A 24,948-nucleotide genomic window follows, 5' to 3' on the forward strand; every position below is an offset into this window, starting at 1 on the left:
AGAGAGAAAAGAAAAGGCAACTCCCCTTCCCCCAAAACAAGACAAAATAAAAACCAGGAAGAGTGTGAACAGGAACATTCCATAATTTTGCACAATCATTGGCACATCCCTTCATTTCTTCGTAAGCATTAAATACAAAGACATCCAAGGTTGCTCTTGAGATCCACAGAACACATATTTTGTCTTACATAAGTACATGGTCCTTTTCTTCTCCCATCTCTCTCTCTCTCTCTCTCTCCATATATATACGTATATATATATATATATATATATACACATGTATATTTATATATGTGTACATATATATTTAATGTATGCATCTATGTATGCATAACATATTATATATGTAGTAGAGCATGGTGACATAGGAGAGGTTAGAGAGAGGAAAGGGAAGGGCAAAGTAGTGTAATTGCATTTTAATTTAAAGTATTAAAATAAAATAATTTATCCCTCAATTTCTTATCTTGGCTTCCATGGACAGTGTAAGCCAAACAAGCCCTTTCCTCCCCCAGGTGGAGGTGTGGAGTTCTCAGGGTTAAAGATTTACATGTGGATAGGGGAATCAGGCAAAAGGAGAAAATAGGGCGGGAGGGAGACAAAACTCAGGATATAAAGAAGCCACTGGCTTGTAAGATAATTCAAATATAATGTTTAATTAAAAAGTATTGTTAAAGAGTTTGAACAGAAGTAACCTGCATAGTCCGATTCGACTGCTCCCAGAAGCCTGGGTTATCAAATGGTGATCTTAGTCCAAAGCACAGGATACATTCCGACTAATTATTGCTCAGGGATGCTGCAGCTGCACCCAAACATAGCAGGCTATCGCCAGTGCTCTTAGTTGCCTTCCATAGCTAGATGGTAAGACCCTACAGATGACGAGACCACTCAGGCTGGATGATGGGCATACAGAGATAAACCTCAACCTAGCAGGGATCTCTTCTTGCTATCTACATAAAGCCTAAGGAGCTGTGCAGACTGCCGGAGAGAACAGTCAGACTCATCCCGATTTTTCACTCATCCCTGATCCTGCATATGCTACAATATCGGCTGCCTGGCGAAAGTACCTACTGCTGTAACCATGGCATAACGGGTGCAACCAACTGCTTTCTGTATGGAACTGAGGCCTGCAGTGTAGTGTGAACTATTAAAAAAAAGGCACACACACCCCTATTCCCTGTTACTCTCTGCCCCAGGAATCTCGCCACCTCCATGGCTAGCCCCAGACTGCAGTCTTTCCAGCTCCACTTGTACCTTCCCAGCCATCCATCCCCTGCAGCTAGCTGTCACAAATCCCCATAACCCATTAAACACATTAAAGCAAAACTCTAGAAGCTTGGAATCATTAGTCAGATTTATATATCAATAAATTCTCAATTCACAAGATGCCCACACAATAAATTTAGAGCCAACTGATAATGATATAAGCTGCACACCTAGATTAGATAAGTTTGTCCAATCATTCTATCCTTTTATGATACTCATAGCTACCTGTGGCTATAAAAGCTACGTGGCTCATCCTTCTCCTCTTCCTGTCCCTGTCTCTGGCTCTGAAACTCATAGCTCTGCCTTCCTTTTCCCTGTCCAATCACAGGCTTCCTTTTGTATTACTATTTAAATTAATTGGGGAAAAATTCTGCTACACTCAGCACAAGAGGGATTTCATGTCTTGTACGATAAATCTTATCAAAAGCCCATGGCCGAAGTGATCCTAGATGCCTAGGTGGTGGTGGTCATGGGCCCCTACTGTTGCTTTGCTAATGCAGCCAAATTGCCTTCTAAATATTTATGTTGATAACCACAGATTTTTATTGCTTTCACCTTTGGTCAGAGAAGTTTCCTTTTATAGTGGGTAGTAGTTAATGCAGAGACTCAGAAGTGGTCGACGTACTGACTATAAATAACTCTGAGTGCTTGGCAGCTGATGAATCACCTACATTTAGCCTCTCCGTCCAAGACTCAGAAAACATTTCAGAATAAGGGGCAGAAAGAACACAAGAACTGGCAAATGGGGAGGAGAGCTGTGAAATACTGACTTCTGGACATGATGCGGCTGTGCAAATATCAACTCACAGCAGCTGTGCTTATCTGCATAAGACAAGCACAAGATCAAGCCAGTTAACATTCCAGCATGGACGTGGGAGGGTCCCACCGTTGGTAAAGGAGCTGTTGGCAACTGTTGGCTGCTGAGGAAAGGCCACTCTTCTTTGGGGACGTAGCTACTGATAGCTGTCAATGTCCCAGTGGCTGGCTCACACCCATGCACATGTGGGAGTTCTTAACAACAACAACAATGCCAACCACAATAACAACAACAAGTAGACAGACATGAAATTGGGAGGAAGGAGGCAATAGGAGGAGTTAAGAGGGGTGTAATCATGAATGCATGTGATCACAATACAAAGCATAAATATATGAAATATTTTATTATATGAAAACTAATTTTTTAAATGGAAGAAAGAAAGCATAGCTTACTAGAACCTTTGAAATATAGCTAAGGCTACTTTCAGAAGAAAGTTTATAACTGTGAATGCTTACACTTAAAAAGGTGGAAAAAAAATCTCAAATAAATAACCTAATGATACACTTCAAGGACCTAGAAAAACAATCACAACCCTAGTTCAGAAACCAAAGGCAGGAAGAAACAATCAAGATGAGCGTAGAAATTATTGAAACTGAAAATACAAGACAAATATATATAATATATCAAATAGTTGATTCTAAGGGAGAAAGGAAAGAAGGAAGGAAAGAAGGAAGGAAGGGAGAGGGGAAGGAAGAAGGAAAGATGATGACACCCTAGCCTAGTGAACCAAAAAGAGAAGTCCCAAATTAATAAAATGAGAGGTGAAGGGGGAATGCTGATGAGACACAGAAAATCACTAGGAAGTACTGTGATAAGCAGCCAGAGGAAGAGGGGCTGTGGGGAGGGCACTAGAGAGAAGGATGAGGGGAAATCTATTACAGTGGCTTACACTTAGATGCATGCAAAATCAAGCAAATATCATGATGAAATCCACTCCCTTTAATTCTAACCTAAAAATATTAATTTCCTGTGACACATGGTCATAGATCACTTCATCTATGTGACAATATCATGCAGTCACCTATCCAAAGGCTGTGTCTGTTGTAGCTCCAAATCATACACCATGCAGGACAATCATTATGTTCGTGGCTTGTCACTGGCCAACGAATGACATGGGTGTATGTTTGTATTTGTAAATACTTTCTTGTGTGAGAAACTAGGACATATCTGCCTCTGCTGGGCCTGCCATGGGCTCTTAGGTCACAGAAAAGGACTGTGATATACAGCAATGGCAGACGATTCACATTCATATTTGTCTCCACATTGTTCTGTCACCCATCCCCTATGCCAAAGCTCAAGGAAGTGCAGAAAAGCCCAGGCAGGTGCTGCCTGTGCTGCCTGTGTAGTAAATGTCACAGACAGAGAAAAGTCAAATTTAGGAAACCTCAATCATGTAAAAAAAAATGGAGTGGCAATAGCCTGTGTTTTTTGGTGCCTCCCTGACCAATAACTGATAGCGAGGTATCCTGTGCCCAGTAACTGGGATTTTCATTTAATAACTCATCTCTCTGGGCACAGAGTTGCCCACGCATGCAGGGTACTTATATTCAAATGTTCTTTTTATATAGCATGTTTTAAAATTAGCTTACAAACTAGTGCATTTCCATAAGTCCTCTTTCTATATCTTTAGTTCTGGCTAGCCTACACTTTCCTCTCCCCTATCCTCACTTAAAACCTCACCCTCCCCTCAGGGGCATTTATTATAGATCATGTACCTTCTGCTCTAGACAAAGCCATTGTTCTATTTTCTAATCTTCTGCTGAACAAATATATTAGAAAAGATTTTTTCCAGAATAAATGTGGCAATAAGCCACTACAAAACAGGGTTCCTCTGCAGACAAGCGGGAGTGTCCAGGGCACTTCAGCTTACACAGTGCCATTCAACTTCCATCCAATAAAAGCCACAGACTCTCTCAGTCTACAGCTGAGGTTCTCAACCCTCCTAATGCTGTGACCATTAACACAGTTTCTTATGTTGTGGGGATCCCCGACCGTTAAATTATTTTCGTTGCTACTTCATAACTGTGATTTTGCTTGCTACTTACTGTTATGAATCGTACCGTAACTATTTTTGCAGATAGAGGTTTGCTGAAGGGGTCATGAGAACAGCTGTTCTAAAGTATAGCCAAATCTCATACTTTAACAAGTTGTATGATGAAAAAACCTTTTCGGCAAATACAACAGTTTGTGGCACGTTCTTGAATTCTATCATCTCAGAAGACATGCCAAAACTGAAGGAAAACTGACTCCTAATTGGTACTAGTCTTTTTAGCAATGTCTTCCAAGTGAAAAAATTTCTTTATTTATATGGACATCTTGCTTGCATGTTTGTCTTGCACCTTATGTGTGCATGGTGCCCTCAGAGTCCAGGAGGTGGCACTGGCTCCCCTTATAGATGGTTGTAAACTGCCATGTGGGTGCTGGGCATTAAATCTAGGTCCTCTGGAAGAATAACCAGTGCTCTCAACCACTGAGCCATATCTCCAGCTGCCAAAATTTTATTTTTGAAGTAAAACCTACCATATTATACTGTGAGGTTTATCTAAGTATATTTTTTTCTTAGTCAATGTTTTCTTGACTAAGAATTGGGCATTGTTTACAAGATTAACCATTGATTTTTCATACCTTGTATTTTGAATTTTTCTTTTCCAGTATGTTTTTCATTTTGGTTTTCTGAACTTCTTTATTTGGACACAGCATTATCTTTTAAAGTTATCCATTAACAAATTTTTTCTTTTTATCTGGAGAACATAATACCTTTTCATCTTTGAGGAATCACACAGATACAGTCTCCCATGTCCCATCAAACCTCGGATGCTTTGTACTCTGAAGACTGGAAATAACCTATGCAAACCTAGTTTTTAATCAGCATAGAGAGTTACTATGCTAGGGGGTTCTTCAACCTAAATACTGTTTCCCATCCGGTCACCTGTAACTATAAGTAACTAAGTTTCTTCTGGAGTGTAGAATCTTACATGTTGCAAGTTATGCACAAACAATCTTGAAAAGAAATACAACATTCTTTGTAACATTGTTCAATCAGTATTTGGTACATGATAGGCACTATTGTCCTCTTTCTCTTTATGTGGATGATGGAGGATATCTCAAACGGTTAACCAAGGGTTAGTCCTTTGAAGGAGGGATGCTGAGACCAGCTGAAAGCCCTTTTTCTCTGGAACACTGACTTCAGAATAAATAGACGGTGGGACACATAAAATTCCTTTGCTTTGATCTCTTAGATTTATAACTCTCATGATGAGCCCATTTTTGAAAGCCTCTTTGGAAATCTTCTGCTCATGGTTCCATAGACTTGAATCTGAATCTTTTCCCCGGACTTTGTCAACTTTGTTTCTTGTCAACATTCAACATCCTGTTTCACTAAATTAGATACAAGAGGAGACTTTTGAATGGCAGTCTGTTTTTAAGAAATCAAGCACGTTGACACCTCTATACTCTTCCATAACAACAGAAGGACACGGTCCTTCCTATATTTTTTTAGACCTTGTCTGAAAAGACCGAATTAGAAAAAAAATCGCCCACTCTGGAGACAGGAGCCTCCTCCTTGAGACCTTTGTCCTCATGAGAAAGTTGCTAACTGTCTTATATAATAATGACACCTGCTTTCTTCCTTTAATGAAACAACAATAAGGCATTAACAAGGTACCTGTTCTTCTTTCTCTTTGATCACAGGTATAAGTGAAGAATTGTCAGACATGATCACCAGTCTTGTGGAAAACTCTAAATTGTACCTCTCTGTCAATCATCACTACAGCACAGCTAGCTGGGGTACACAGAATGTGAGTGACTGGAGTAATCATGATCTCATCCACGACAATTCCCTTCAGGATGCTACCCTCAGGAGGTGTCCTTCTGCAAGGTCCTTTTAGGTATGGGAGAGCTAGTCCTTAGAATTGTCCTATATTCCTGCCTTTAGATAGGAAATCCTGATTAGAACTGAAAGGAAGTATCAGGAGGTGGTGATTTCAAATGCTAGACTGAAACTTAGGTGCCCAGTGGCAGGATGGTCTTCTCCCAAACAACGGATGGTTATGAACAGAAAAGACTAAATTCACCTGTTCATTCTGCTGGTGGATGCCAGCACCCTGGAGGACAGTGCAGCTTAAAGCACACAACACAGGACTCTTTCTCATCCCATACCATTGCCTGTAACTGTGATAGGCACTAAGGAGAGCACGTTCCTGCTCTCCCATAGTGAGGACCGCTTTTCAGTCCTTGTTGGCCGTAGAGAGAACATATCACATGTAGCAACAAGTGCCGACACCCAGAGAACATGAAGAAGGAGCTCAAACCTCCAGGGTGAGGCAGGCGCCAGGGTAAGGAGATGAAGCAATGGCATCTAATAACAGCGTGGAGGCTCAAATCCAGTTGTCTTGATTTCAGGATCTGCCAATAGGTCAGTATTGCCAGAGCATCTGATTTTTCAGTAAATATCAGAGATCCACATTTTACAGAGGCAGATTTACTGTGAGATCTTCTGGTATGGGTATTTAAAAATTTCTGACAATAAATGAAAAAAACAACCCTAAACATAATAACTGTGCCCTCCCTGCACACAAATAATACTTCTATTCTTTCTGTCTAGGACTGAATAAGCTTATCACACTGTCCCATGGCCCAGTAATACAGAGCCTTATAGTACAGAACTGCTAAGAAAGCTGTGTGTTTTGTGAGGTGCAATCTGAGTGTCGAGGCAAGACAATTGCAAAGACAGATGAGCCGACTCTAAAAATAGTCTGCAGAAAGCAGCGGAGACACACTATCCCCACATGTTGTCGGAGTATCTGCAAGTTTTAAAAGAAACTCTTGGAGAGTCCGTGGCTATTTTTTGAATGCATAAAGAAAAGACAACCTCACAAGCATCTGTGCATCTAGGGGGAATAATTTTACCTCCTGGAAATTTAAAGTGCGTGTGTGAATGAGTGTGGCCATCAAGATGTCTTTTGACGATATTAAAAGGAAATCAAGAACAAAGACAGATTTTGTTAGCACCATGTAATCGGCCCCAGGTAAGTTGACTGGGCTCCAATCTCCTTATCTTTGTACCTGGAAATGAGAAGCCCATTTTACAGGATTGCTAACGCACAACTAGTCATAAAGTCACATCAAACACAGCAGCCACGTGCGAAGCAACTGGCACATACCTAGCAAATACTGTCCAGCGGGGAGTCAGAGGTGGGCCTCAGACCAACGCGTCTACCCCATGATTTTAGAAACTTGAGGGGGAATGAGCTGTTTCGCCTTCATTATTCTCTGAGTCAGCAATTTAGGCTAGGCTCAGCTGGAGTCAGACATTTGGCTTTACAGCTCCCGACTCAGAAGTGGTCTGGTGAAAGGGTGGTTGGTATAAGGGATTCTCCCACGGGGTCAGCGCTTCAAGTTTCATCTCCTTTTCTTCCTCACATGGAGACTGCACTGCGAGTAAGAGACTCGTGACTGAGCAGTCCTGCATTTGAGGAAAACAAGATTGTCCGATGGGTGACAAGAGCTTGGTAGGAAAATATGGACTAGGTTCTTTCAGAGGGACAGGGAGTGTGAGCTGCCTTTCTATCACGTCAGTGGTTACCCCAGAAGGGATCTCCTGCAGGGAAGATTTAGAATTACACGCAGGGATCATGGGTGGTGATCACTTCAGTTGCCTGGGTACTTTTTCAATGCTCCATGTATGAAGGGGCCATGGGAGCACGTAGGGAACTCAGCAGGAGCTCCATAGCACAGGCATCTCTCTGTGAGGCTGAGACGGCAAAGGCTACTGCTGAACTTGAGAGGACCACCCTACTAATGGGAGAAACAAGTGCCAAGATCGTGGTACGGGAGTGGCTTTTCAGTGGGCCACCTGGCAGCTTCATGACACAAGATCTTTCTGTGCATACAAAGGGGAAGCTGTTAATGACCCAGTGAGAGACAAAATTCCTCTCAAGTTTGTTGGCCATGTTAGCTTGGCATACACGGTGGTGAAGAAAAGACATTGTCTCAAACAAAATGGGATGATAGGACTGACAGCTGAAGTCTTTGACCTCCACACCTCTATATGTGTGCTGTGGTGTGTACATGAACTCACAAACTCATAGACATGCATGCATGTAAACACACACACACACACACACACACACACACACACACAGAGAGAGAGAGAGAGAGAGAGAGAGAGAGAGAGAGAGAGAGAGAGAGAGAGAGAATAGATATGCTATGAACTGTGAGGTCATCATTTTACCCTTGACGAGACACTGGTACCAAGGACCATGCTGAGATTCCCCAAAAGATACTCTCTGCTTTTTATTTCACTTCCTTTAAAAGCAAATCCTCAAAGTTGGCTATTCCACCTTCTAGAAGACTGCAGATACTATGATCTGAAAAGAAAATCCTAAATGTCAGAAAGGTTTAAAAAATAGTAATTTTAATCTTTCTTGTGGTAGTGACTACATCATTTTTGTTCATCACTCTCACAAATGTACACCCAAGCAAAATTTTCTATACATATCCAAAGGGAAAATGGGCAGGGTATCTTCTTAAGTGCACTAAAATGAATTTTAATAAGCTCTTTCAATTTAAACAAAGAACTTGTATGCAGAATATCAATGTGAAATGACATAAAACAAACACATTATGAACACCCAGAAATCTGGATTTACAATGGAAATGTTGACAGCCCCTGAAATCAAGTGGCACTCAGTCACTCATTTTCTTTGAGGGTAAGATTTGTACCCTGCTGGGCTTATAATTTTGTTTTCTCTTTTTGTGCTGTTCATGTGTAAATATTGCAATTTCATTTGACACAAGGAAGGAAAACAACTTAATTTTGTTTCTAAGCTAATGAATGACACAGAGTGCACCCTCCTAGAGGAGATGGTGTAATATAAGCCTCCTGACAACAATTTGAGGAGAGGAAAAACAAAACAAAACAACCCCCCCAAAAAAATCCAAGCCATTTCAAATGTTTGTAACAAGGAAACAAATTTATTGATTTTTAAAAGACAAGACACCATTTTTTGTTTTGAAAAACACAAGAAAGCTAGCCTGAGTTCAAGTCTGAAATATTCAGAAAAAATCCTACTAATATCTTTAGTATGTTCCAGTCATTTGTTTAAACAACACACTAAAAGTTAATATATATTTTTATAATTATAAAAGTTCCCCAGTTATTGTACAGTACACAATACAAATCGCCCACAAACTAGTATTTAGCTCCTGCCAATCTTCAGAGGACATGGTATACTAAAAGATTTAGCGTTTCTCACAAAAATCACATCAGGAAATACGTATTTACAAAATCAAATACATTATACAAAAAACCCATCACATGTTATTCAGCAAAGATGTTTTTAAATAATTAAAAAGTTTATTCAACTGTAGTCCAAAAACTGGAAAAGAACAGTACATTACCTCACACATACAATCTCTACAAAAGTTGCTTACCTCATTTACATCATATATTCAGTCGATTGTAAAATAAATGCTCAAACATCTCCTAGTGTTACTATGTTCGTGTGCTTGTGGGACTGAATAATGTAATCTGCCACTTACTAAGTGAATTTTAAATGATGGCACTTAAAAAAAAAATACAGTATTAAAAAAAAAAAAAAAAACCAAAACCACAATGAAAGGAGTTTTACCTAGAAGGTACGAAAGCCCTGAGTGACAGTGTAGTTACTGATTGGTAAGCGCTACAGTTAACCTAATTAAGAGTTTACCACCTCAGGCACAGTTCCCAAGCGTTCTCAAGGCACTCACTTAAGTTTCTGGAACCGACTCATTGGTCGCCACCAAAGGTCCAAATCGATGATGGAGATGAGCAGAGAAAAGAATTTGCTTTGGTACAAAAGATGCTTTTCAAACGAATACAATTTAATACCTTCCTCATTGGGTCCTATACAATTGGGTATGTGGGCTAAAGCAAGGCAACCATTTGTTCAGAAATGCTAATTTACTCAAGGAAAATTTACTTGGTCATCAAAAGTCAATCAGAGTTTTTGTAGTTTTGCTTTCCTCCCCAGAATCAACCTTCTCACAGAGGTTTGCTGTCATCATTATTGAGCTACATTAAATGATTCTTACCAAATATTTCATTACTCAGGGCTTCCAATCCCAACATCATACTTTATTTAGAAAGAAAGAAAGAAAGAAAGAGAAGGAAAGAAAGAAAAAATAAATAAAAAGAACAAAGGAAAGAGGGGGAAAAGATTCAAACATCAGAACCAAATCGAAGAGACCAAACATTTCTTTTAGAACGACGACGTATCACCAATCCCTTTAAACAAAAGGAGAATCAACCCTAGCCAGTCACTTTGTAAGTGGCTTTTACTATTTAAGTAAAATTGGTAAACTAAACTCAGGTCTACTGGCACATAAAATCACTAGCAGCAATGGGCAAGGCATGCAAACTGAGAAGCATTTACAGTAACTCATCGTGAAGAGTCAAAAGAAGAGAGCTAAAGTAAAACCCTTTGAGTATTGCATGTTAACACATGAGTAATTTGCATGGTCTGACTTCCTCAACTGCCTAAAAAGCAACGTACGGACACTTGCACTATGCTATGGATGTTGGCAGACGCCGCGGAGTAGGTCATGCTCCTGTCTGTGCTCAGCGAGGGCAGCGTGGACGTATCTGAGCACAACACTGCTCCGTGTTCTGTCACATAGGGGAGGACCAGATCAACTGTCCAGAAATTCCCTCAAAGAAATCAGCAAATGTTGTAAGCAGAATGACATTCAGAGATAGCTGAAGCAGTAGTCACAGCATCTCCTGGCAGAAGAGCTTAGAGCAAGTGAGTGTCTTGCTCGCCACTCTGCCTCTCTCTATCTTATGACAAAGTATTAATGTTCTGGAGCATAGATAAAATTATGCCCCGCATGATTTCCAAACAATATTTCATGATAGATGCAACTCCAAAGAGCCTAAGTACCTCAGAGTCCAGCTGTGTGTAGTGGAACTCACTCCTTCTAAGGCTTCATTTGTACTTTCTAAAGCTAAATAAATGAGATCTTTTGTTTTGGGAAAAAAGACAAAACATAACCCTTTATTTTATCATACCTTTTAAAGGCAAACAGGTACCTCCAGTGTGCAGAAATCAGTTACTACATAGGCCAGCATAGGCCCATGTGTGCGTCCTCCTTTTCTAGAGAGTCATGTGATGCTAGAAAAGTTGATTTTATCTTCTGTAAACAGTACACTTACTTAGATGGCAGTGAATATTTGGGAATAAATCTATCCAGCCCTCTTGAAGGAAAATTAAGAGTTGTATATAAAATGCAAGTGTTCGGCATGGAGACACTTTCTTTTCCGACCCCCCCCTTTAAAAAACAGTGTAATTAGACATTTGGATATAGAGGCTATTTTACTTTTTTAAGTCTAAATAAATGATCTGAAAGGCTTTCATCCCCCATTGTATATCTTACAATGCTCAAAGGGTTAATACAAGGCATTACAGCAAAGGGCTTTTCTAATACTAGAACTAAGCACTGAATTAATGCTTCAGTTCCAGTCTTTTAAAATCACCAGACTCACAGAAATACTAGGGTTCTGTTAATGAGTTTGTTCTACCATGTACATGGAGGTTGTTGCTCTGATCCAGTCACAGCCCGCTGTTGAACAACACTGCACTGACAACCTTCCTCCCCCAGACTCTGCTGTGATCCACGGAGATCAGAAAAGTCCTGATTTTAGTTTCTGGATGATCGTGATTTGTTCAAAAGAACTTGAGGAGGGGAGGTTATGACAAAGTCAGTCTGTTGTCTATAACCACTGCCTTAACTCGTGTGCAAGCGTAACACGTCAAGCTTCTGACTTTCAACTATGTCCATGCAACGAGGACCATCACAGCGACACACGTGTTTTCTTTCACACGGATGTTTCAAGCACAGCATTATCTTAGACATTTTAAATAATAATATTAATGATAATAACGTGATAATAATCTTTCCAAACTGAAAATGCATGTAGCACTTGTAGAGAGTGTGTCCATGTAAAAAGGCCCAGGATCACAGCATGGGAGCTGTGCTCACTCCTGACTGACGTCTACAGCATTCTGCAAGAATGTGCTCATTCTTGCTCGCCTACTACAAATTAAAGGCAGTTAATGTTGCACACTACTAACTTTAGGTATGCAGCGAGAAAACCATTTGTGTATTTTACTTCTGTTTTTAAAGTACACCATCTAAAGAGAGGTGCATGAACCGTGCTATACAGTACAAGGAAAAAAGTCACAAAAAGGAACGCAGATTTCCAAAAAGGCAGTAAGAGTCATACAGTCAAGATCTGGACGCAAGTCCTGATGTTCTTAGTAACTTGGTAAATCCAAAGGGGAAATATAAAACTGGGCCCTGTGTTCCCAGGAGAAGTTTCATCCATTCCATCCATTGTTCACTGGTTTTGGAAGTGTAGATCTTTTGGCTATAATTCTCAAAGTATTTGCCGATATAAAACTATACCTATGATACTCAAGCGTATTACATGGGAATCTCCTCTGAAACGCACTGATAGTTCATGCACCTCCCTTCCCTGTTCTGCACTAGGAGTGTAGTGCTTGATTCACATACATGTATCTCAAGACTAGCATTATTATAATGCCAAGAAATACCAGCAAGTCCTTAAAAAGTGTGTTATGCCAATACGTCTACTACGAGACTGTTAGTGGCTGATATTATTTAGAAAAGTCAGTTTCAATAAATGGAGAAACAGAAACAAAATGTTAAATAACTAAGACAAATGTGATTGTTATAAATTTTGCCTGCACGTAAATTACTGTTTTTGTTTTCTAACATAGTTCACAATTCAAATCCAAAATTGATGTGTGCACAATATACTACAAATAGCTAGAAGTATCATAAGCCATGGGTATTCTTTTGTGTGTATTGGTTAAAGCTATCTATACTGGTGTCAAAGGATTAATGTTCCTAAATATTTCTAAAAGTCCAGAATATTTTGGAGTCAATTTCAACCATAACAATACTTGTTAATTTCTACTCTGTCCTAATTGAGAACAAACCATGAACAACTGGAAGAAATGTTGAATTCTGGAGGGCCATTCAGTCCCTCCCTCTCATAAATCTATGTCTGTCAATTGTTAGCTGATTCCTCTCAGGATACAAATATCTCCAACATTAAATTAAATGAAACAATGATACAAATACATTTTAAAAAGTCAACCAATAAACACAGTGAAACCAGTAAATACATTTGGTCCAATACAGACATGATGTCGTCTGGGGTGACAAGGAGGGACAGGAGACTGAAAGACCTCAGGAGGGAGAGGCAAGATGAAGAGAGCTAGTTTATGGTTTGAATTTTATGTGTAAACATTTTCTAACTCACAATGAAGTAGGTCCATGGTCTTTTGTAGCTTATGATGGATGATGGAGGGGAGGGGCTTGCAAATTCATTGCCTTGGGATCTTCAGTAATGAAGTGATGCTTGGATGCCAGTGAAGACTTGTGTGTGAGTAGGTTGCTCCATACAAAATCTGAATCCATTAAAATTATATGTAAGACATTTAAATTTCACTTAAGAAATGCTGTTGATTTTCAGAAGTTTGAGACAATCAGGCAATAACAGTTTCAATAGACTGTGTTTCCTGATAAGCCATTTGCTATTTTTAACTTTCCAGATTGGCACAGCCTCTTCTCCTCAACCATATCCCTCACCCAATCCAACTGGAAAGATGAAGTCTTCAGCTTAATATAGGCCTCAGTAGTGATTTGTGTGTCATTTTGTGCTTTCCTTTCCATTTTTGGCTTTATTGACTTAATCCCTTATTGACTTGCACTGATTTAATTTTATAATTATGTAAATGAAAGGCTATGCCCCATGTTGTTGCTGTTGTTGACAGCTTGAGTTAAAAGAACCTTGGCTTTTCATGCAAAGTAAAATGGGATGAGCTGTGCTCTTTAAGATCTCACCTTCTGACTGTAGCAGACTCCAGCTCCATATGTGTGTGTGTGTATGTGTGTGTGTGTGTATGCGTATACATAGAGACACCCAGACACACAGACAGACATTTAGACTGAAAAGATGCACTTCAATAAGTACCTGCTAATTCTGTTACCTTTCTAGAATTATAACTAAATAAGAATGGTCTACAACACATGATCTTTAGGTAACATGTTTGGATGAAAACTGCTAGTCCACACCCTTAGCAATCTGATTTGTTATAAAGTGATATTCAGCTCCAAGGATAAAACATAGACAAGTCCACTCACGGTCCCTCAGAGAGAAACTGAAGTTTTTGTCTCTTTGTTTTGCTTCATTTTCCCCTAAATTCCCCTTGAAGAACATGTGACCTGTCTTTACTTCAGGAATCTGAGCATGACAGGCGCACTTTACCGAATGGATTGAAGAGTTATTCACACAAACAAAATAAACCTTACTAAACCTTAGCTCAGTTCTGTTTTAAGGCACCATGTAATAGCCGAGGTACGATGATCCCTGATGTACGTTCTCCAATGGCAATGGTCCATCCAGCCACCTATCCAAATCCTACAGAGTCGGGGTCAGCAACAGTGAGGTGTGCCAGTCACACTGCCTTCAGGTTCTGTGTAAAATTTAAATCCATGTATTTTAGAAACCAGGAAATAACAATATGCAGGTCGCTACATTCCTTGCATTCTATACATTTTCTTTTATAATAGCAGCATATTGAACTACTATTAGAAAAATGACCTGGAATAAAAGAAAGTCATCCAAATGGAATGGTTTCCTGTATGTCCAGCTCAGTATAAGTAGCATGTACACTTAAAAAAAAAAAGTCAAGTCATTTTTTCAGCTGCAGTATCTAACTATAACAGCCCCACTTAACAGCAGAATGCATCTGTACAGTGGTTCCAATACAGAATCAGTAGTCTTTAAACAGAGGAATTGGTACACAAATAATAGTTAAAAGTCAGTGTCTAACGGAAGCTTGCATTGTTAACGTGGTTTAATAATTATGTACACAGATTATGTACATATTAGCATAATCTCTTGCAATGCTGTCATTTATCCTGAACTGATAAATGCACAGCTCAATTTTTTTCAGAGAAAAATAGATGACCTTCCCAACCCTCTACCACTATAATAAAAACGCTCTGTATTCTCTCCATACTCCAAAATGTTATCAAAATAGTGTCTTATGGTTCTGTCCAATGAAAAGCACCTTTCAGAAGCAAATTTGATGCATCTGCTGCCAAATGGGCATGCCTCCAGTGTAAATCAAAGAAATTCATTTCTTTTGATATTTCACAGAAGTGCATCTAATTAAAAAACTTACACATAAAATCATACACCAAGACTAACAATCAACAATAAAATATTTTAAGCTACAAAATGTAAATTACTTTTTAATTATGAGAAAACAAAAACAATGACATTAAGTGTTGTAAAAATCCTTCTTGACACCTGAAACTAAGGGGGGAGGGGCTCTATTATTAAAAGGCAAATAATTTGTGTTAAAAAAAAAAGACCTGGAAAAATACATACACCCATTCCATTTCACAACTCCAAAAAGGTAATGTTCAGCACAGATAGACTTTTGACAACAGTCAACCTTCAGGCTTGTTAAAATTTCAGCTTAAGCCCAGTATCAATGGGGTTAGAGTAAGCTGGAAAAATCTGCTTTCCTGCTGTTAGACTGCAGTGTAGGTGTTGCCTGTGGCGCTGCACTGCCTGATGGTCTGTGTACTTGTGACGATGTGCTCGCTGTGTAGAGGGTTCAGGAGGCTGGGCTGCACACCACTCTCCAGAACAGGCTGCATGCAGCCTACTGGGAACGCCTGGCTCAGCTCTGTTTTCTCTCTTTTGGCCTGAGGCTCTGAAGAATCATCCAGGTCTTCATCCATCTCACTTTCTACTTCGCTGCCTTCATCTGCACAAACAAATACCAGCAGGAGACAAAAGAGAAACAGACATCAGTGCATGCTTTAGAACCGGATCAGTGTGCCAGTTCGCTCTGAGACCTCCGTGCTCCCTATGGGAGGACTCATAGGCTTTCCTCTCATGGGATTTTATATCCATCAGTGCTATAGTGAGAGATCCACAATTCTTTTAGATGTCTGGAAATTTATATAAAATTTCTGTATTAAATAATGGCATAATTTGTTGCATCATAAAGGAGGCACTTGGGGGTGGGGGCACACACACAAATTTACACCGACTACGTTCTTTCCTCGATGACTTACTGCAGATGAGCCTGTGCCATCCCACAGAGGAACTACTGCAGTATGACTTGTGATATCACTATTGTATAACAATTGCTGTACAGATAGCAAACACCGAATTGAATAAATTCTTAATTCATATGCTAAGAAAAAAGTTATAATGAAGTGGTAATGTGAGATTTAAAAATGGCACAAAGGACTTGTTTCTTGGCAGGATTAATACCATAAGTAATTGCAATACATTCCTAGAAATTAAACATATAATACATTTACTTTTACTACCAAATTTTAAAAAGCACACAAAAACTTCACATTTCCCTTGTAGCTTTGGGAAGCCCAAGGGTTAGGGATAAACAGAACCAGCTGAGCCCCATCAGAAAGGTGATGGCAGATGACATGTTCTGGCCTCTGCTTTCCAAACAGAAACACCATCAAAGGCATGTAGGGAGAAGTGGCGAGCAGGGCAGGGATGGGAAGAATGGAATGGAATGGCAGGGCAGGGCAGGGCATTTGGAAATAGCCCTGAGAACACACTCAGAACAATCACAAGAGTCCCAGATCTCTCTGACTCAGGTGTGGCGTCTGAGTGACAGGGCTTCCAGTCTCGCAGGACAGCAAGTGCAGGTCTACAGACATTTGTGCTTCTGTTCCTGGATCCCACTGGAGTTTATGGAAGCTGCTGCACAACAGCTACACCGAGCTACTCTTCAAATTGACCAAACCGTTTGATTCCTCACTTTAGGAAGCATCTGGGGGCGAGTGATCAGCCATTGATTTTTCTGAGGGTTATTATTGCAATTATACAGGTTGTACCTTTGAAACAATAACATATGGGGGGAGTCTAACTTTCTAATTTTCCTGTTCGGATACTAAAAGGAAATTAAGCCAAGCACAATAATGACAGGCACGTTTCAGAGAGGGATGTCCCAAGAGAGATGATACAAATATGGCTCTCTAATGCAATGCTTCCTGCTGTCAGACACAGAACGGGACACACTGGGAACCTTGGGGCACCACACTTGGGGAAACAGTGCTGTGCCTGTGTCTCCAGAGGCTCTGGTGAGAATCCGTGTATCCTTTCCCACCAAACTACTGCTGATCCTGCTTTTTGCCGTGAACATCACTACTACCTCTGAGTTCTTTCTCCACTGTAAAGTCAGCTGACTACAGGGTAAGGTAAGGGGCCTTTTTTCTTGCTTTGACTAAAACCTCTTGTCGAATTTTAAAATTTCACTCCAGGATTTTGGCCATGGTCAATAATTTGTTATTTATATTGAGCTTCTGTCAAGAAGTTGACAGAAGTCTGGGACTGCACTTAAATCCAGCCTTCTGAATTTAGTACAGTTCAGTGGAAGACTTGAGGACGGAGGGAAGGAACAGCAGTGTCAGGACAGACTCCACAGACAGCCGCTGCTCTCACACGGGGTCTGTTCGCTACGCCCAGAGGATCAGAGCGCTGCACAGTTATGCTGACTCCTCTCACAGGAGCTCAGTCAAAAAGCCCTTCAGAATTTTCAGTTCTTACCTTTATCCAGATTTCCGGGAGATACAGCATTTAAATCGCCAAACTGCAAAATAATAGACATTTGTGTAATAGTTACTACTTGACAGAATAAAATAGTATTCTATCAGTCTGTGGTAAAAACATCATTCCATGACTTTTTAAAAGTGTGAACCGGTGACCATTTTGATCCCTAACTACACAGGTCACACAATTTTCCAATCAAATGTGTCAAATTTGACGTTTAAAATATGTTGCAATTGGAGTTGTCTTCACCTCTTTGAGAAAGGCTCACAATGTTCTTTGGCTTCCAGGCTCCGTTTTACTTTAATTTCAATTCAGCAATGAAGAATCAGGACTGACTGCCCAGGATGATGGATGTGGTGAAATAAATGTGGAAAAGCCCCAGCCAAGCAGCCTACGTAAGGTCCTCTCCCCATGCTCGGTCCAGCCGGTGAGCCAGCTGGCTCCTTCACCATTGCTGGAGCATGGTCTAGGAGTGGTGGGGCTCTCTCATCTGTGAGAGTGACAAATCTGGTGGAAGCTCACATTTACAAAAGCTGAGCCTTCTCTAAATTGATACTTTGGTTTACCAAGATACCAGGGCCCCACTTTTACAAAAGGAAAGGCACTTGCTAAAAACAATGTGAAAGAGTTCTCAACATCGTGGAACAATTAATAGCCATGGGCATTGGTGTTCCTTTCTACTTTGGTTCAATAGCTTGATGATAATTTAACAGCAAGAGGGTACATTTTGAGTCTCTCTGGGGGAACAAAGATAGATACACTAAATAAAAAACTGACTAGCGGAGGTACAAAGCTAATCCAAAAGAAGCGAAGTGCGACGCAAAGCCTCTGCTTTTAGAAAAGAGTCAACGGTATTTTTTCAAAGTAGTTATTAGAAATTCAGATTTCTCAACAGACTTAAAAAGGATGAGACAGAAATTCTACTTACATTCAGAAGTTTGCTTATAAAGAGTTCCATGATAGGAGTATATTTTTCATCTACAAGGTATGTCTATAAAGTAATAAAACTGATCTTATTTTGCAAACATGCACACATTGTTTCTTTTTCCACCTAAACAAACATTATGTTCCACAGTGGCTACCTTGGGAGCATATACATTTATTTGAAGGTCTGGGTTCTGGAATATTCCTCATTGACAGTCACTTCAGAGGAAGCTTAGGCATCATTCCAGAAAGTTCCTATGGCCATCTCACTTCCAAGTACGAGTTGGTATTTTTATTTACTATACTTGGATGTGGACTTTCCTACTTGCTTATAAAGAGTTCCATGTTCAAATCAAATTCATCGTTGCCACAGTTCTGGATAGTTAGTCCCTGTGCTTCTTAGTGCTGCAGAAGAAGAGTAAGTAGAGGCACCCCACTCCCCACTCCGTGGCTAGGCCACTGTTAAGCAGCTTTCCTGGAATAAATGCATCGCTTTCCTAGGTGAGTCCTTCTAAGGGAAGAGGCCTCCAGGACAAGTGACTCCCACTGCTTCACAGTTACAGGTTTCTGGGCAACACAATCACAGCTACTGCACTGCTGAAGGGGATCCTGAGCACATGGGCCAGAACCTGATGTACATTTAAATAAAGATCACAATATAAGTCATATATGAGTTTTCAATCACAGAATGTAAAACAAGCAACAAATAGTCACAGGGATTACTTCTCCGCCTTGGATCTTAGTTAAACATGTAGGACTATAAACAGAGAACGTTCAAAGCTGAGAGTCATTATGTTATCTCTGACTGGCGGCACATTTGGATTTTCATTTAATAATTCTTAGAATCTAGTTCTTGAAACAAACTGACAGTTATAGCTCTAAGCACATCACTGCTTATAAAAAAAAGGTAAGGACAGGCTGTGCATCCCTTATCTGAATGCTTGGGGACACAAGGGTTTCAGATTTCAGAGACTCCAATGTTAAAATACTTGCAAATATATATTACAGGTTGGAACTATACAATTTATATAGCTAGCCCGATGGCAATCTTAAATAATATTTTTAATGTACCCGAGTTTTGACATCACATGAAGCCAGGGTGGTTGGCTTGTAGTGCTATGGGGGCACTCAGAACCACCAAATTTTGAAATACTATTAACTTTTGGAATAAGGTGGTTCAAATTATATTGTACTTGTTAATGAAAAAAAAAATTCAAAGTTGATTGTTACCAAAAACAAAGGTTTACCTTAAAAAGTTTATGTTTAACTTGAAAGTGGTTGGTTATTTATAATGCTGGAAATAAAATGCATGCAAGTGCACACACACACACACGCACACACACACACACACACACACACCCAAGTTTTTCATGATTCCTGTGCTGAATAACGCACAGAGCAGCAGAGGCCCTGCCAAACACTATCTCTGGGATTAATGATGAAGTTCTACACACACAGCAAATGAAGACAGTACATGTGAATTCAAAGAATCCAATATAGAAGAGGAGATGTTTTAAAAGCCCAGGGAGAGATATTTTCTATGCATTTGACATGTGAGGACTATATATGTATATGTACAGATGAATTGTAGGGGGAATGACCTTCGACCCTCTCCAGCTGAGCTGGGTAAGAGTCAGAGTCAGTTCATCTGTTCACTTTTCTGGATAAACATTTAGTGAGCACTTATCCAGGCAATACCAGTCATTCTCACGGAAGTAACTGTAAGAAGTTGCTTCTGCTATGAAGGATGGGTAGGCTAGCAGGGAAGTGAGGCCGCCAAAGGAACCCTAAGGAAGGTTTGAAGCATGGGGCTGAAGAGAAAATGGAAATCAACTGTACAGGCTTAAGATCAAAGAAGCAGTAGAAAGAACATGGGAGGTGGGGCTCAAAGAGCACAGAAGCATGGAAAGCAGGCAGATGACAAGGACCTGTATTTGGCCAATAAAGAAGCCACATAAGAGAAAGAAGCAATGCAGGTGTGGATGGAAACTAACTAGGGGGCTCACAAGAAAGCTCAGGGTTCTGGAAAGGCCTAGTTCCAGAAGTTTCCTATTGTAGAGAGGACTGGAGCAGAGGGAGCCACTGCTCGTCTGTGTGGCATGTACAGACTGTATTTATTGCTGGTTCAGCATGTGGTGTGCTTTTTTCCAGGAAGGTCTTGCCTCATGGGTTCCTTTCTCCATACACTTCAAGAAGTCTCTCCCTGACACCCACCAAAAGTACCTCATCCCCTGGGCTCCCAGCAACTGCTCCATCATGTGCCTCTCATGGCTGCCTGCAGGAACCTGCAGTGCTGACTTCATTCATTCATTTAATGTGTGTTTTCTAACTATAACACAGGTTACCCTGCGTGAGGACTTTGTCACCAATGCACTCCAAATCTCCATGAAGTGCTCGACATACTCAGTGAGTAATAAACACGTGCTTATCAAACATATGCACTGACTCCTTCATTTCAGCCTCACAAACCAAACCAAACCAAACCACCTCTGTGTCAAGACAGAGAAACCACGTTTTATTCTCTAGCTATGGAAACCAGTGATTTGATTGGCCTAACATCATAGCAAATACGTGGTATCACATTAGGTCAGGCATGCCCATCTTAATGTTATGAAGGAGAAACAGATTTTGGGAGTGGGAAAGTGAGAGGGATATAGAACCTTTTAGTAAGGAATATAAATATATAAATTAAGGGATTTAAAAACACTTTTGTAGAAAATGTATGGCATTCAATACATGGGAATTAAAATTCTGTCAGCCAGATGTACAGGAAATATTGTAAAGTCGGAAGCAGACTGCGTTACAGACAAGGCATGGTATGAATGACATGCAGACTTGCTCTGTTGTTTTGAGGAAAAAGACTTCTTTTCTGAGAAACTACTTCCTGTAAACCCTAACCACAGATCACAATACTGGATTCCCCTAAGAGGTCCAGAAGCCCAAGAGGATATATAATTGCTATAGCCTGTGGCCCCCTGAGGGACTGTAAGTTCACGGTGATACCACCAATGGCTCTGAAGTGAGGGGGAAGCTCCACATGGCCAGGGCACCTCTTCAGTAGGTCTCCAAGAGGCCAGGGACAAGCCTGATGGAGACCAAGCAGTTGAGAAGTAGTTCTTGCCAGGATGCAGAGGTTTCATGTGCCTAAGAAGTTTATTAGGATAACAGAGGTGAAAACTCTCAGGGTGACGATAGGAAGTCAGTCTGGAGAACGAAGTAGAAGCTAAAATTGAGAGTGTTAAAATGTTTGGGCTGGAAGACCAGAACACCCTTAAATTCTTCATGTCAATGAAGGCCTAGAGACCAACTCTAACATTAAAGCCATATTATAAGGGATAGGATAGCCTGGTTTGTTAACAACCCTCCTTACCCCCCCCCCCATGATTGTATGAGGTCTACACTGTATAACAGACACAGTCAGATGCCAAGTTGCTGGCATGTGAAAGGACTACAGGCCATATATATGGCAGAATCCACAATAAATGTTACCACACCCTCGTGAGCATTCCTACCAACCGTGATCACCAGCAGCTGATAAGCCATAGAGTGATTAAAAACTCAACTGCAGAAGCCTACTCCTCTACAAGAGTCAGTTACTGGAGGGGTAGTCTACAGACTCAGGATGAAGGGGATGCTGGCCTTATAGTGTAGGCTGGTGCTGGCAGGAGTTACAACTTCACATACACCTATGTGGGAAGACATGTGGATGTATACATATATGTATGTATTTTGCTAGTTACTGCTGACCAAGATCCTTAAGTTCTAATAGGCACCAAAAAGCACATTAATTATAAAATTAATTAATTCTCATTCATTTTCTTTCTCTCTCTCTCTCTCTCTCTCTCTCTCTCATTTTGTTGTTGTTACTCTTTCGATCTAATTTAGTTTTGTTTTTATTTTATTTTTTAACAAATTTTTTATTAATATTTTCTTCATTTACATTTCCAATGCTATCCCAAAACTCCCTTATACCCTCCCCCCACCCTGCTTTCCAACCCACCCACTCCCACTTCCTGGCCCTGGCATTCCCCTGTACTGGGGCATATAATCTTTGCAAGACCAAGGGCCTCTCCTCCCAATGATGGCCAATTAGGCCATCCTCTGCTACATATGCAGCTAGAGACACAAGCTCAGGGGGTACTGGTTAGTTCATATTGTTGTTCCACCTATAGGGTTGCAGATCCCATCAGCTCCTTGGGTACATTCTCTAGCTCCTCCATTGGGGGCCCTGTGTTCCATCCAATAGCTGACTGTGAGCATCCACTTCTGTATTTGCCAGGCACTGGCATAGCCTCACAAGAGTCAGCTATATCAGGGTCCTGTCGGCAAAATCTTGCTGGCATGTGCAATAGTGTCTGCGTTTGGTGGTTGAGACAGGGTCTTCCTCTCTATAGGCCTGGCTGTCCTGGAACTTACTACTTAGAGTAGGCTGGCCTCTTACTCAGAGTCCACCTGCCTCTGCCTCCTGAATTCTAGGATCAAAGGCGTGCACCAATGCACCCGTAGAACTATCCGTTTCTCTTAACATGGTTTCTATTTGCTCACTTGTCCTTTTGTTCATCTTGAGAGAGGAGCTCATGTAGCCCAGCTTAGCCCTGAACTCTCTGTTTATCTGAAGTTGGCCTAGAACATCCTGTTTTCTGCCTCCACATTCCAGAGTGCTGAGATCACAGACATGCAGTCCAATGGCATTTAGTTTACATAAAGTCCATACAGACTCTCTCCCCTTACTGCTGCCATTTTATATGCACTTAGAAAGCATCCCAATCATTCCTCTTAGGTAACTTTGAATTCAAGCCTGGCTATGGCTATCTAGACTTAATTATATTAATGCCCTTCCCCAACTCTGGCATTTTCTTTCTAATTGACTTATTTCTCCATTCTATTTTGCTGGTTGTGTTTTTCAAATCACTGAATTAATTTGTCTCTGATTATCACTTTGGCTATATACCAAAGAATGCTGCTAGATTCTTTGTAATTCTATGGATTATTTGATTCAGTATTCAAAAACCGTGGGCTATTTTTCTGTCACAATACAGTATTATTAATGCCTGCATTATGTGTTGTTATCTTTTCTGTTTATTTTAGTGCCCGAGTTCACCTTTGTTGACCCAAAAAGTGATGGTCTAATTATACAAATTATTGTTTGAAATTATAAGTACACAATCAATCAAAAAAAATCTAAATCTTAATAAAAGGCAATCTATACAATCTTGGGCAATGCACAGAATTTCAATATTTATGAACTTATGCAAAGGGAATGGGATGGAAAGAACTAAGATCAAGTACTTACTATGTGTCTGTCTGCCTCTCTATCTACTCTGTCTACACCATACTGCCAGCAACTGGGCCTCTGGGGAGCTCTAACACTGTAGACCTCACAACATCACAGCGTGGTGCTAACACAAGTGAGCTTCCCAAGGTCTTTCTTTGTTGCTGCAACGGTGAGGGCTTGGGACTTGGGAAAGAGCCTGGAGGACAAGGCTGTATCCTGCTCTTACTGTATGACTTCACCTTCAGTTCCCCTAACTTAACCCTCACAATAATCCTAGAAACAGTCTTTAGGTTTATTTTGATGATGACAGAAGTAAGACTCAAGCAAGAATAAATGTAACGTTCTAACTATGCAGTTTAAATTAAAGTGGTAAGTGGAGCAGGACAAGGAAACACCAGCTATAGACCACCGTGGCCGTATTCAAACCACAATTCTGCCATTATAAGCCAGTTACACTCGTCAAGAGCCTGACCTCTTCTCTGAATTAGACAGGGTTATCATCACAATTAAATATGTGCATTTATCAAATGGCATAGAACAGAGACAAAACCAGATTGTCTTCACACTCAGTTTCCCAACACTGTGGATAGAACCCTAAAATTTTGTTCTGTAATCTTTGGAGGATGTTTTCAAGATGAATGCCTCTCAGTTGAAGAGGCTATAGGAATCCGACCTAGCCTGTTAGGCTTTGGCTTGAAGTTGCTGACCTGTACTCTCTATGCAGGACTGGGGCTGGAACTGATGGTTTTACATTGATTAATAATTTTATGATGGAAACAAACACCCTGAGAAGGCCGGGCCTGCACATGGACACGGCACACATATGCAGTGTTATCAGAAAAGGCAGAGCAACTAGAAATGGTGAGCGGCTCAGGTGAGTTTGGCCAATTGCTTCTTCTTCCACTCTGAGAAGTGAGGGAAGAAATATGGCCCTTTAATGCTTCCCACACAGACGTAGGGAAACTGTTCACAAGCAGATTTAGAACTTGCGGAGCC

General features: G+C 40.5%; 1 protein-coding gene and 1 long non-coding RNA gene across 9 annotated transcripts in view; one reads left to right on the plus strand and one right to left on the minus strand.

Annotated features, from left to right (window-relative positions):
* LOC110286112 overlaps window positions 1-6,896 on the plus strand; it is a 16,131-nt gene extending 9,235 nt beyond the window's left edge. For both annotated transcript variants that reach the window (XR_002377115.1, XR_002377116.1), the window contains exons 2-3: window positions 5,771-5,967; window positions 6,684-6,896. This is a non-coding gene — a long non-coding RNA (uncharacterized LOC110286112). The remainder of the gene's footprint in view (window positions 1-5,770; window positions 5,968-6,683) is intronic.
* A 2,194-nt stretch (window positions 6,897-9,090) lies between these two features.
* The window catches only part of Rfx3 (regulatory factor X3), a 252,375-nt gene continuing 236,517 nt past the window's right edge, over window positions 9,091-24,948 (minus strand). For 5 of the 7 annotated variants that reach the window (XM_029472432.1, XM_021151614.1, XM_029472430.1 and 2 more), the window contains 2 exons: window positions 17,751-17,793; window positions 15,299-15,933 (listed from right to left, as the gene is read on the minus strand). In XM_029472432.1, coding sequence (XP_029328292.1) covers window positions 15,695-15,933; window positions 17,751-17,793 — 282 coding nt within the window. In that variant the 3' untranslated portion in view covers window positions 15,299-15,694. Of the gene's footprint in view, window positions 15,934-17,750; window positions 17,794-24,948 lie in introns of all 7 variants that reach the window. The other 2 variants (XM_029472433.1, XM_029472434.1) reach the window with 1 other exon arrangement.

The sequence above is a fragment of the Mus caroli genome, chromosome 19 (genome assembly GCF_900094665.2).
Source record: "Mus caroli chromosome 19, CAROLI_EIJ_v1.1, whole genome shotgun sequence".
Taxonomy (NCBI): Eukaryota; Metazoa; Chordata; class Mammalia; order Rodentia; family Muridae; genus Mus; species Mus caroli.